This window comes from Mandrillus leucophaeus, unplaced genomic scaffold (genome assembly GCF_000951045.1).
Source record: "Mandrillus leucophaeus isolate KB7577 unplaced genomic scaffold, Mleu.le_1.0 Scaffold85, whole genome shotgun sequence".
Classification (NCBI taxonomy): domain Eukaryota; kingdom Metazoa; phylum Chordata; class Mammalia; order Primates; family Cercopithecidae; genus Mandrillus; species Mandrillus leucophaeus.
Genome location: NW_012109252.1, coordinates 2,129,797 through 2,144,223, shown reverse-complemented (window position 1 = coordinate 2,144,223; position 14,427 = coordinate 2,129,797). Strand labels below are relative to the sequence as shown.

The window sequence follows — 14,427 nt, the reverse complement described above, 5'->3', positions numbered from 1 at the left end:
GCCTTCTATTTTTTATAGAGACAGGGTCTCACTATGTTGCCCAGGCTGGTCTTGAACTCCTGAGCTCAAGCGATCCGCTGACCTCGGCCTCCCAAAGTGCTGGGATTACAGGCGTGAGCTGCTGCCCCCAGTCATTAATCACCTCTTAAAGGCCCCACCTCCCAACACCATTGCACTGGCTTTTACATTTCAACATGAGTTTTGAGGGGATAAACCACATCCAAACCACAGCCACAGAGTGTGACCTGAGTGTCAGGAAGCAGTGCAGCCTCAGACTGTGAAGATCCTGATGGCTCTCTGTGGTGGCCTCTCGTTGCTTCATCTCACCCTGCCACCTGGCCTTCCTTGCATCTGTGTCTTCTTCATAACCCGAGAGCATTGATACTTCATGGCCTCAGTTCCACTCACCAGCAGAGGCTGAGATGTGTCTTGTCATTGGACACATCTACTTCCTAAGACGTAGATTCTGCCTTGCACATGGTCAGATGTTCACCTGGGTCAAAAAGTAGGAAATAAACCACAAAGAACCCCTACTCCCAAACAAGACAAGGCAAGGCCCCTTGCAGAAGGCAGAGCTGTGTGAAGGGGGAGCTCCGTGGTGGGCACATGGCTGCTGGGCTTCTCCTGAGGGTCAGAGGAGGAGATTCCAGAGAAAACAGGATCTTCAGGGCCTGGAGAGGCAGCCCTGATAGGTTTTCTGCGGTCGTATGAGATGCAGAGAAGGACGTGGGCAGAAATGTGATAAATTAAAAAAATCAGCAACCACAAAACAACCAAAGCCCCTCCAGGTCCTCCCTAAGTGTTTTCTATCTCAGGACTCTCTGATCAGCCCTGGGTCATTAAATGCAACGGATGATTTGGTGTGAGATGGGGTCTCTGCTTTGGCTAACCTCTGTGTAGTAGTCCACTCTCACACTGCTATGAAGAAATATCGGAGACTGGGTGCTTTATAAAGAAAAGAGGTTGAATTGACTCACAGTTCCTCATGGCTGGGGAGTCCTCAGGAAGCTTACAGTCATGGCAGAAGGCACCTCTTCACAGGGCGGGAGGATGGAGTGAGTGCCAGCAGGGGAAATGCCAGGTGCTTCTAAAACCGTCAGATCTCGTGAGACTCACTCACTATCATGAGGACAGCATGAGGGAAACCATCCCATGATCCAATCACCTCACTCCCTTGACACTTGGGGATTACAATTCGAGATGAGATCTGGGTGTAGACACAGAGCCAAACCATATCACCCTCTCCCAAAAAAGAGTTGAAAGAACACCGTGTCCCTGAGCCGCTCACCTCATGCCCTTCTTACGCAGGCACCAAGGAAATCAGTGCTGGTGTCGACGAGCAAGGCAACATCTACCTGGCCTTCGACTGCCAGGAAATGACAGACGCATCTCAGTTCACCTGGTGTAAATCCTACGAGGAGATTGCAGATGATGAGAGGTTTAAAATCGAAACCGTGGGGGATCAGTAAGTCAGGCCTGGAAGTTGGATATTGGAAACTTTTAGAAGTTCCTGCCAACAGAAATGATCGACATTCACCTACTCTTTTTCCTTTTTAGCTCCAAGCTGTACTTAAAGAATCCGGATAAGGAGGATTTAGGGACTTACTCTGTGTCTGTAAGTGATACAGACGGAGTGTCCTCCAGTTTTGTTCTGGACCCAGAAGGTAATATTTATATGGCAGAACCTTGCCTGTTTTGGTTTTATCACACTTTTAAAGATTGACGCCAACATAGAAAAGACTTACTTGCTTATAAAAAAGATGTATGTTTGCAGGAGGCTGGCGGTGGGGGCTATGTATATAAGCCAAAACTTACTTTAGAAATTAAACAAACTCTAAAGTTTATACTGTTTCCACCAAACAGTTTCTGGTCCTGATATATTGCTTGTACAGCCTTCAACTTGTACTTTTAAAGTTGAATCTTAGTCACATTTTAATAGTTTGGTATGCAGAAGGTAACATATTAGCTAAGAAATCCATGAAATTAATGAGACCTACGGATGGAAGAGTCTTCCCTTCCTTCCAACACAAGAAATCTGGATGATCAAAGAAAAAATGTTTTATGCGTGTGAAATAATGTTTAACTGCCATAGTGAAACCTGCTGTTCTCTTACAAATGGAAGACAGCAGAGAGAAGTGAGAAAAGTCTGTTTAGTAATCAAGGGAAAAATAATAGTTTTCTTAGGTAGCTTCACAGATCTGAGTTCACCAGGCACACAGTCTCAGGCAGGCAGGGCTGGTTTTTTTTAACTGTCTGGTATCACGTGTATTTGTGTGGCCCCTCATCTACCCCACTCGCAGGGCAGCGTCAGCCTTAGACATTTTAAAATGAAGGGGCAGTGATGCAGCGTGACCTTGTAGGGCTGGATGGTATCCTCAGATCTCTGGGTTTCTTTGGGTCTTTAAGGCATGTGAGTTTCCAAAAGTTTTCTATTAAAATGCTCTCCACGGATGGCATAAATGATCTCCAGGGATGCCCTACGATTGACAAGCAGATCCTTTAGTTAGCAATCACTGTCCTGGTTGATATCATGCAGAGGCTGTGATCTGAGAACATCTGACCCAGGATGGGTGCTGTGGGCTGGGCAGGAGGATGGGCAGGGACCCATGGCGGGCACAGCCAGAATCACACTCCCAGCTTCTTGAGTGTGCGGGTCTGGCTCAATGTTGGTTAAATTCGGGAAAACTCATGTACATTTAACAAGACACAGCCGGACAAATGAGGAGGCCTTTCTGGGGTCCTCAGTTCACTGCTCACAGGCAGGGTGGGGAAGGAAGGACCCAAAATCTACTTGCATGCTTTTAAAGCAGCCTCTGCTGGCCCCGCCTCCAGGGTCAGCGCAGTTTTGTACCTTCACGACATCCTGAAGAATTCCGAAAAGCTATGCATTCCTCCGCACCATTTCAAAATTTCCATCTTAATTTTAAGTATTTGCAAAAGATAAAATTTCTGCCTCTCTTATATCGTGTATAGACTTCAAATATATTTGAGGCGAAACTTTGCAGTTGAAGATTTAGCTCATTCCATGTATGGAAATTCCTACCAGAAGATTTAACTGGGAAAACCTGTCTTCCCTGTCAAACCTGTGAATTTACCTTTGGTCAGAAAAATCTGACTCCATTTTTCCATTTTGAAGAGACATGTTCTTGAAGGCCTTGGAGACCACCATCTTGTTTCCAATTCTAATTTTAGGAAGGAAGGAGAAAAAATGAAGTGGCTTAGAGCCTCAGATTTTCTTACCTTGCTCTTGGGACTTTCTCAGGAATGCAGTGTATTTTGTTTATTTATTTATTTTTTTGCTTTATTTCTTCCTTCCTTCCTTTTTTTTAAATTCATGGTAATACACTATGGTGATGAAATGAGTGGTATGTATACTTTTCTTTAATGAGATTGAAGAAGGAAATCTTGAGAGGGGAAGGAAAGTCACAGGCCACAAGCATGTTCTCAGCCAGTCCAATCAATTTTAGGAAAGAGCTCACATTAAGTGCAAGCAACTGGAAAAGGCTCCCTTTAACCTTTCGTCTTCCAAGTCTTCCTATATTCCAGGGATATACCTGGCCCTGCCCCCAATTCCTTCATCCCCATGACTGTACCCTGCCTTGTCCTCAGCTGCCCCTGTACTAGGTGGGTTCTTAAAATGGTGAAGTTTTGGTAAAGCTATCCTCTATGTCCCTCAGACTTATAGTTTAAATTCCTTTCATGTCCTCCAATTAAATCCTTGGGGTTTCCAATCTTGCTCGTGTGTAGCCTTGCTGATGTCTACAAACCTCTCAATGTGCAGGTCCAAATCAATTGAAATACTTTTTCTTTGTTTCAGAGCTCGAACGTTTGATGGCATTGAGCAATGAAATAAAGAACCCCAGTAAGTAAGCCTCCAGCCCTGCACCTCTGCTTACAGCCGCTGGCTGGAGAGCCGTGTTCATTAATGCATGAGCTCTTGGACGAACAGCTTTGGGGAAAGGATGGCCTCATTTCCTGATCCCAGCTCACAGGATTGAAACCTATTGATTTAAAACAAATATTAGCTTATATTGTAGCTTGTTGAAACTTGGCATTGCGTACAGAGTGATTTGAATTTTGGGTTTAGTATAGCTGTTCCTAATCCAAGTGAAATCCAAGATTTCATTTCCTATCAAGTGAAATCTTCTGTTATTGAATTGCATTAAATATAGAAATAATCCAGGCATCTTTACTCATCGAATACATCCGGAAAGCTAACTGAGAACTCACGTGGTATGAGGCTTTAGAGGCGACAACAGGCTAACTCAAGTTTTATGTTTTATTTTTGGCTTCCATAATCTAATACTCCAGGGTTTCGCGTTCTCAAAAAATTTAATAACTAGGATTGATATTTCCCTACAATTTGCAGCTATTCTTCCTCACAAGGATTCATGCATTATTGACTTGCGATTTCTTTTCTTCCTGTAGCAATTCCTCTGAAATCAGAATTAGCTTATGAGATTTTTGATAAGGGGCAGGTTCGCTTCTGGCTCCAGGCTGAGCACTTATCACCAGACGCCAGCTACCGATTTATTATTAACGACAGAGAAGTCTCTGACAGCGAGGTGAGTTCCTGTGTGAGTGATCTCTGGCTTTGCAGGGAGCCCACCTTTGTTGTGGTAGGTCAGTTACTGAGTGTCAACACTCTGTCTGTTTCCATCCCTTTTTGAGCCTTAAAGGTTGGGGCGTGGAAGGTTGACAAGATGAATGGAGATGGTTGATTCTTACAATGTTCAAAGGTTTGGTCTGGGTGACAGGAGACATCAGGAGTCTTTAAAATCTGAGCCCGTTGGAATTAAAAATGACTTTGAGCTTGTTTTTGTGAAAAAGGTTCAGGTCAGGTGGGGAAAATATCCTTGATGAATCAGTCCACTTATTCTTGATAATGGTTTTGAAGGTATCTATTTTTTGCTCCATTGTGAGAGAGGCCTCCCTGCATTCTCCCCCCGCCGACAGCTTCCCATGGAAGGCATCCCTGGGGAATAAGTTTCTGTGGCTTCCCTACCTGTTTGGGCAGTAATCTTGGTGTGGCAGACTGATCTGACAGTGTGGCTGTCGAGAGCGATGTTCTGGCCAGGCATGGTGGCTCTCACTTGTAATCTCAGCACTTTGGGAGGCCAAAGTGGGAGGATTGCTTGATTCCAGGAGTTCAAGACCAGCCTGGGCAACATAAAGAGATCCCATCTCTACAAAAAATTAAGAAATTAGTTGGGCATGGTGGTGCTTGCCTGTAGTCCCAGCTACTTAGGAGGCTGATGTGGGAGGATCACTGGAGCCTGGGAGGTCTGAGCTGCAGTGAGTTACGATTGAACTACTGCACTCTAGCCTGGGTGACAGCAAGGCTCTGTCTCAAAAACAACAACAAAAAAGGCACATGTTATGTCACGGTCCAGACACCACCTGGGTTCTGCTTTTGATTGTATAAAATGAATCCTAACAATTATGATAGGTACTCCTTATTCGTCCGGAGAATATTTGAGAAGCCATTGGTTATGTTTCGATAAATTTCCTCTTTTCTAAGTACAGCATGCCCGGGACCCAGTTAAAGGACAGCCCTATTTCATGGGGACTTTATTGTTCAGTGGTGACTTGGGGCTCTCTCAGAGGCCCCATCTTTACTGCTTCTGCCTTTTTCCCTTAGTGCCCAGTGTAGAGTGTGGTTGGCAACCTTAGCTGCCTACTAAGTCTTCAGTGTTGATTGGTTTGTTCATTACACAAGTTTTAGGGGAACCGTAGGATGCAGGAGCCTCTCACTCTCCCAGGCAGCCCACCTACTATATTTCTAAGCGGGACCCCTCATTGTAGTCCAGCCTTTGTGTCTGATGGGCATTTAGCAGGACTCAGTTAGATGAATGTTGACCAGACAGAAGTCTTGCATGGACAAGGATCATAGAATTTTCTTCTTCAGTCATTCTTTTCCATGAGAATCATGACACACTTTAAGACTCACTCCTACATGGTAGAGCTGGCTAGAAAGTAGAAAACATCTAGCTTTGGGCTGCAAAAAAGCAAATAATATAACTATTGCCTATGGGAGACTTAGTTTCTGATCCAGGTAATTGGAGAAATCTTCTTTGAGCAGAGACCATGCTATGAAATGAAATGGAATTTAGGGGAAGTGCACTTTATTTGTGGGATATCTTTTGATGAACATTTCCTACCTGCTGTATAGAGCTTCCTTTCAGGATGGGTGCCCTGGCTCCATGGCTAATCTTTTGGAATATATTTTACTTCTTCAATTAACAATCCACAGGTGCCTTTTACATTTGAAGATTGATGCTATTTTGTGGAAGCCATATGAAAGCCTGTATTTATGACACTCGTAATATCATTGAACTTCATCTTGCCGCATAATGGCATTAGCAAGAAGCCTAATTATTTTCTAAAACCTACCCAGACATTGCAGCACAGCAGCTAAGAAAATGGAAAAAGCTGCTATATTGCTAAGAATCTAGTTGATGAGAATCATACGTTTTTCTTACTCAGAGCCAGTTAGAGTAAGTTCCTATCATTCATTCTCATAGATGTTCAAAGTGAGGATAATGTCGTACAAACAAGGACAGTGCATTTGTCTGATCAACCTGAAGTTTACTTTTGATATTTGAAAGTAAACACTCTGCACTGTAAAGAAACCCGAGGTCCATGGGACAGTGTATCCACTGGAATCGCAGGTCCCTCTCCTGCTCATGGTACCTCCAAGAGCGACATCAGTCTCCAGGGATGGGGGCAAAGTTGTTGTGCTTCCTGCAATTGAACCATTTCTTTTTTTTTTTTTTTTTTTTTGAGACGGAGTCTCGCTCTGTCACCCAGGCTGGAGTGCAGTGGCACGATCTTGGCTCACTGCAAGCTCCGCCTCCTGGGTTCACGCCATTCTCTTGCCTCAGCCTCCCGAGTAGCTGGGACTACAGGCGCCGCCACCGCGCCCAGCTAATTTTTTTAAAATGTATTTTTAGTAGAGATGGGGTTTCACCGTGTTAGCAAGGATGGTCTCGAACTCCTGACCTCGTGATCCGCCCGTCTCGGCCTCCCAAAGTGCTGGAATTACAGACGTGAGCCACCACGCCCAGCTGAGCCATTTCTTAAAATAATCTCCCTCCCTCAAAAACAGTCTGAGGTCATGCCTTCTCATCCATTTCTGTCTATCATTTTAGATGTACCAATTTCCTGTGCCAGTTTTCTGTTTAGAAAAAGTCTCAGTGATCTGACACAGTATACATTGTGTGATCTACATCTCTGATATAATGTTGGAATTTCTAATTGTGAAGATGATTTTTATATTTATGGGAAATCAAAACCTGGGGTAGGAGTGGAGCAGACTTTATTCACGTAAACCCTGAAAGTCAGATTCAATGAAGCAACAATTGCAGCATCCCCGGGAGCTGTTGGGAGCCTGGGCGGTCCTGTTCCCTTCCCAGTGGATGGCAGCACCTATCCTGTACGTCACCTGGTGAATATCTGCTTGGCCAACGCACCAGCAGGGACAGAATAGTCAGATATGAAGCTGCCCTTACAGAGACTGTCATGGGTCAAAGAAATACACCTTCAAGGAGAGGAGGACAGAGAAGAAAGATAGAACCCAGGTTCTATTAAAATAGTGCAGTAAACACTCTCAGAATTCAGAGAAGGCAGAGAGTTGAAGAGGCTGAAGTAGTCAGGAAGGATTTCAAGGGTAGAGGGTTATTGAAATAAATGGGTGTCAAGGAGGTAGAAATCGGGGCTCGAGGGGTGGGGGTTGGGGATGGGAGGGAGAGAATGAGACATTCCAAGCCGCTCAAGTGCACAGAGAGCCAGGAATGATCAGGGAATAGGGACACAGGGAAGTGGAGGGGTGGGCTCGACAGAGGGGGCTGTTTGCCTGAGTGATCTTAGGAAATATTTTTGGGAATGGAATGGGTCAGAAGATACAGGCTTTGAATGTCAGGCAGAAGAACTTAGAAACAATGCTGAAGAAAATGAACAGAGAGAGAGAACCTGAACCAAGTGGCTAGTTTGCTAATTTTCCTCTTCTAAAGCCTCTCTGGTGGCACTGGCATTTGCAATATCAGAAATGTAAACTCAGAAAGAAGAACATTGTGAAAATAAATGCATGTGATTTATCAGAAGAAGGTTGCTGATTTTCTGGCCAAACTTACGTTGTCACCTGCAGATAGAAATTCTCTGTAGTATTGCTGCTAAGGCAAGGGTTGTAAGAGGAGTGTGGTTCTAAGGGCTGACGGAGTCTCCTTTGCTGCCTCATTTGCTGAGCGCCACAGACTATTGGTGTTTTGTTTTGCTCATGAGGCTCCAAGAGCCTCTCTGGGTCCTGGGTAAGATCATTATTCAGGCTGCAAAGCCTTTGCCCCAATTCCAGCTGGGATCAATCCAAAGGTAGATGAAGATCTGCAGAAAATATTGACAGCAGCTAAGACTGCCATATTGCTAACTCTGGGCACGAGGAAGCCGAGGCCGGGCGTCCAGACTCCTGTGATTGTACGGTGGCATGGCTGGGGCGAGTCCCGCATTGGACACTGGATGCCCTCGACGCCGTTCTGCCCTGCATTACTGCTGCATTTAGGACAAGTCACACACTGGGATGTGGTCTTTCTACTGTCAAGACCCTGCTCAATGTCAGACATTGTATCATCCAGGTAGAGTACAATGCAATCCACTAGCAGCCATAAAACCTTTCAGTATCTTAGCGCATCCCAAACGCTGAGCGAGCAGAGGCGTGGGGAAGGTGAGCTGGGAGCAGGCGATGGCCTTGGGAGGCCTCTACCCCAGATGCTGCCTGGGTTGGGGCTTCTGTGCCCAAGGCATGGCTGCACCAGTGCAGGGAGGTCAAAGAGGGTGGCGCAGGGGGTTAGCTGTTGAAGGAAGGGAGGTGACAGGTGCAGCCGGGGATGGAGGAAGGACTGGCTGGTACAGGTTTGTAGTTTCAGCCAATGACTGATCTGGAGGGGAAGGTCTCAGTTGATCAAGGAGGCTTCCTGGGTCTGCAGTGGGAAGGACGCTCTGGTCCTGACCACATCCGTGGGCTCTCACCTAGAAGGATAATTATCTTCTAAAATTGCTCAGTGTCACTCAGTAGTGTCAGAGACCACAGCCACCTCAACACCACGGATGGCAGGATGAGTTAAGCCCCCTCCAGCTGACGTTCTCATCAGGACCTCGACGGACGTGTGTTTGGTGTTTCTCACTGCCAGGCGTGATGCTAGGCACGGCGTGAGGCTGCAGGGATGAGTAAGGCCGTGCCTGCTCTTAGGGGCTCATTGTCTAGCGAGACAGACGGCAGGAGGATAGGTAGGCCGGGGAGGGTGCTCCCGAGGGCAGGGTGCTGCTGGGGGAGGGGAGGCACGGCTGTGGAAACCCCAGAAAACACCAAGCCTCACCCCGGGACATCAGGGAAGTCTCCCTTGGAGCCAGTCACAAGGGCTGCATTCGGGTGAGGTGGCCACGGCAAGGATGGGAAGAAGCTGCTGCATGGTTGCAGAGAGGCCTGCGAGCTCAGAACTGTGGGGCATGGCCCTCGGGGAACTCCAAGGCATGAAATGTATCCCTACATTCATCCCCAAAGCAGCAGAGAGGCAGGTAGTCCAGGCTTCTGTGGACTGTTCCCATCATACAGTAAAACCTAGAAATCATGAAGCGATGCAGTTTAATGTTCTCAGAGCAACCAACAGCCTCCCCTCCCAATCTTTCTCCCATCTTAGCAATAAGACAGCTGCACTGCAGGCAGGAAGGGGGAATTGTGTGGGCAAATGTTTGTAGTTTGGTCGTATGCACTATATATGACAAAATTTCTTTTTTCCCCCTTTTTCTGAGACAGAGTCTCACTCTGTTGCCCAGGCTGGAGTGCAGTGGTGTGATCGAGGTAGAAATCGGGGCTCGAGGGGTGGGGGTTGGGGATGGGAGGGAGAGAATGAGACATTCCAAGCCGCTCAAGTGCACAGAGAGCCAGGAATGATCAGGGAATAGGGACACAGGGAAGTGGAGGGGTGGGCTCGACAGAGGGGGCTGTTTGCCTGAGTGATCTTAGGAAATATTTTTGGGAATGGAATGGGTCAGAAGATACAGGCTTTGAATGTCAGGCAGAAGAACTTAGAAACAATGCTGAAGAAAATGAACAGAGAGAGAGAACCTGAACCAAGTGGCTAGTTTGCTAATTTTCCTCTTCTAAAGCCTCTCTGGTGGCACTGGCATTTGCAATATCAGAAATGTAAACTCAGAAAGAACATTGTGAAAATAAATGCATGTGATTTATCAGAAGAAGGTTGCTGATTTTCTGGCCAAACTTACGTTGTCACCTGCAGATAGAAATTCTCTGTAGTATTGCTGCTAAGGCAAGGGTTGTAAGAGGAGTGTGGTTCTAAGGGCTGACGGAGTCTCCTTTGCTGCCTCATTTGCTGAGCGCCACAGACTATTGGTGTTTTGTTTTGCTCATGAGGCTCCAAGAGCCTCTCTGGGTCCTGGGTAAGATCATTATTCAGGCTGCAAAGCCTTTGCCCCAATTCCAGCTGGGATCAATCCAAAGGTAGATGAAGATCTGCAGAAAATATTGACAGCAGCTAAGACTGCCATATTGCTAACTCTGGGCACGAGGAAGCCGAGGCCGGGCGTCCAGACTCCTGTGATTGTACGGTGGCATGGCTGGGGCGAGTCCCGCATTGGACACTGGATGCCCTCGACGCCGTTCTGCCCTGCATTACTGCTGCATTTAGGACAAGTCACACACTGGGATGTGGTCTTTCTACTGTCAAGACCCTGCTCAATGTCAGACATTGTATCATCCAGGTAGAGTACAATGCAATCCACTAGCAGCCATAAAACCTTTCAGTATCTTAGCGCATCCCAAACGCTGAGCGAGCAGAGGCGTGGGGAAGGTGAGCTGGGAGCAGGCGATGGCCTTGGGAGGCCTCTACCCCAGATGCTGCCTGGGTTGGGGCTTCTGTGCCCAAGGCATGGCTGCACCAGTGCAGGGAGGTCAAAGAGGGTGGCGCAGGGGGTTAGCTGTTGAAGGAAGGGAGGTGACAGGTGCAGCCGGGGATGGAGGAAGGACTGGCTGGTACAGGTTTGTAGTTTCAGCCAATGACTGATCTGGAGGGGAAGGTCTCAGTTGATCAAGGAGGCTTCCTGGGTCTGCAGTGGGAAGGACGCTCTGGTCCTGACCACATCCGTGGGCTCTCACCTAGAAGGATAATTATCTTCTAAAATTGCTCAGTGTCACTCAGTAGTGTCAGAGACCACAGCCACCTCAACACCACGGATGGCAGGATGAGTTAAGCCCCCTCCAGCTGACGTTCTCATCAGGACCTCGACGGACGTGTGTTTGGTGTTTCTCACTGCCAGGCGTGATGCTAGGCACGGCGTGAGGCTGCAGGGATGAGTAAGGCCGTGCCTGCTCTTAGGGGCTCATTGTCTAGCGAGACAGACGGCAGGAGGATAGGTAGGCCGGGGAGGGTGCTCCCGAGGGCAGGGTGCTGCTGGGGGAGGGGAGGCACGGCTGTGGAAACCCCAGAAAACACCAAGCCTCACCCCGGGACATCAGGGAAGTCTCCCTTGGAGCCAGTCACAAGGGCTGCATTCGGGTGAGGTGGCCACGGCAAGGATGGGAAGAAGCTGCTGCATGGTTGCAGAGAGGCCTGCGAGCTCAGAACTGTGGGGCATGGCCCTCGGGGAACTCCAAGGCATGAAATGTATCCCTACATTCATCCCCAAAGCAGCAGAGAGGCAGGTAGTCCAGGCTTCTGTGGACTGTTCCCATCATACAGTAAAACCTAGAAATCATGAAGCGATGCAGTTTAATGTTCTCAGAGCAACCAACAGCCTCCCCTCCCAATCTTTCTCCCATCTTAGCAATAAGACAGCTGCACTGCAGGCAGGAAGGGGGAATTGTGTGGGCAAATGTTTGTAGTTTGGTCGTATGCACTATATATGACAAAATTTCTTTTTTCCCCCTTTTTCTGAGACAGAGTCTCACTCTGTTGCCCAGGCTGGAGTGCAGTGGTGTGATCTCGGCTCACTGCAACCTCTGCCTCCCGAGTTCAAGCGATTCTCATGCCTCAGCCTTCTGAGTAGCTGGGATTACAAGCATGCGCCACCATGCCTGGCTAATTCTTGTATTTTTAGTAGAGATGGGGTTTCACCATGTTGGCCAGGCTGGTCTGGAACTCCTGACCTCAGGTGATCTGCCCGCCTTGGCCTCCCAAAGTGCTGGGATTACAGGTGTGAGTCACTGCACCCAGCCCAACAAAATTTCTTTTTATTTTTTTGAGACAGGGTCTTTCTCTGTCGCCCAAACGATCCTCCTGCCCCAGCCTCCTCTGTAGCTGGGACCACAGAGATGTGACAAATTTATATACTGTTACAAAGGAAAACCTGTTTTCAGAATTACAAAGAAGAGATGGTTGAATATATTAAGAACATATATTGGCAAAGACCAATATCATATGAAATTGGTTTGAAACGGTTCTAAAATTTACACAGACTGATTGATGTTTTGAAAGATTCCATTAGAATTAGAGTTATTTAAATGAAAAAGTGAAATGTAACTACTAATATTAATTTATAATAATTTTAATAATTATCAAGCACAAAAAGGTAAAAATATCAAACCCCCAAATAAGGAAACCAGCAAAAAATAAATAAATAAATAAATAAAAATAAAAAAAATAAAAATAAAAAATAAAAAAGAGAAATAAAGAGAAATAAACATTAATAAAGGTAGGGAAAATGGTTTTAGTGAAGTTAAAAATTTAATAAACATCACAAAATCAGAGGGAAAAAAAAGATCAAATTCGTTTGATGCATCTGTGTGTTAGAGAAACACTTGTTCTTCGACTTGTAGGATTACCTAAATAAAATGTGTTCATATGTATCTGTGCATGTACTGTAGAATAAAATGAAACATTTAAAAAATAAAAGAAATCAAAAGTGATTTAAAAAGTCAACACCTGTTGGAGGTCCATTTATCCTTTCCTCACCTGAAACCCCTGTATCCTGATGGACAGAAGCAGGTTGGGGCTTGTGGGTGCTGTGTCTCAGGAACTGAAGCTGACAGTGGCTGTGGACATTGCCTGTTGCTGCTATCCATGTGGGATTTTGTCATCAGCTGGCAATCGTTATAATTTATATCAATTGCATATCATTTTTTTCTCCTGTGAATTTTATCTGCTTCACGTTAGTAACTCATTCTTGGGTAGGTGTGGAGTCTGCCTAGAAGGTACCTACCTGGTTTGGACTCTCAGATCTCCTCACACAGCCAGGCTTTGTGAATGACAGCTCATACCCACAAGTTTGATCCGTGTTCACCGGGAGGTTTCCTGGATAAAATTTCATTTTGGTTTCTTCCTGTCATAATCCCTTAAGATCTCATGGCTGATGCAATTGTTAAATGCTGAGAAGGAAAACTAGGAGAGATTTCCTTGTATAATTCTCCATTTCCCTTGTTTTGCTTGCAGATACACAGAATTAAATGTGACAAAGCTACTGGCATTATTGAGATGGTGATGGATCGATTTACTATTGACAATGAGGGGACCTACACTGTGCAGATTCATGACGGAAAAGCCAAAAGTCAGTCTTCTCTAGTCCTTATTGGAGATGGTATGCTATATCGAATATTTCCATATGTCCATAAAAGATAATTCAAATTAAATTCTTTTGGAGAGAAGCAAACATGTTTCATATGTATTTTTTTTAAATATTGAATTTAGCATTCAGGACTGTGCTGGAAGAGGCTGAGTTTCAAAGGAAAGAATTTCTCAGGAAACAAGGTGAGTCACTGACCTGCTCCTCTGCCCCCAGCATAAAGCAAAGACTTACGATTGGAGTATTTGTCAGAAGCAGATCCTACGTGATCCCAAGCGACCCTAAAGGCTGTTCTAAATGATTAAAGGTTAGGCCAGGCCAGGCCAGGCATGGTGGCTCATGTTTGTAATCCCAGTACTTTGGGAGGCTGAGGTGGGAGGATCACCAGAGCCCGGGAGTTCAAAACCAGCCTGAGCAACACAGGCAGAACCTGTCTTTAAAAAAAAAAAAAAAAAAATCAAAAGAAGCTGGGCATGTTGGCGCATGCTTGTAGTCCTAGCTTGATCCCAAGGTTGAAGCTGGAGTGAGCTATGATCACGCCACTGCACTTCAGCCTGGGCAACAGGTGAGATCTTGTCTCAAAAAAAGAAAAAAAAAAAAAAAAAAAGAAAAGTTAGACCATTGCCATTTCTTAGCACTAGAAATGTGTATACTTTTCTGTTCTTTGTCCTTTACATGTATTTTGCCTGCATTTTAAAAAATGCTTCTACCTTTAAAAGCCCCAGACTCTTCTGTTTAATGTTCACATTTCCTGTTATTATCTCAGGTCAAAGAAACCATCAGTCTAACCAGGATCTGTGACTGACTTGCTGACTAACTACTCTCTTCTATATGCTGCTGGGAGGTGGTTCTTCCGATACA

The 14,427-nt window shown here is 45.9% G+C and overlaps 1 protein-coding gene across 1 annotated transcript in view; it reads left to right on the top strand.

Annotated features, from left to right (window-relative positions):
• Positions 1 to 14,427, top strand: part of MYOM2 (myomesin 2) — a 117,500-nt gene that overhangs the window by 65,462 nt on the left and 37,611 nt on the right. The window contains exons 22-27 of the mRNA XM_011968596.1: positions 1,309 to 1,465; positions 1,558 to 1,664; positions 3,818 to 3,862; positions 4,429 to 4,565; positions 13,437 to 13,581; positions 13,692 to 13,751. Coding sequence (XP_011823986.1) covers positions 1,309 to 1,465; positions 1,558 to 1,664; positions 3,818 to 3,862; positions 4,429 to 4,565; positions 13,437 to 13,581; positions 13,692 to 13,751 — 651 coding nt within the window. The remainder of the gene's footprint in view (positions 1 to 1,308; positions 1,466 to 1,557; positions 1,665 to 3,817; positions 3,863 to 4,428; positions 4,566 to 13,436; positions 13,582 to 13,691; positions 13,752 to 14,427) is intronic.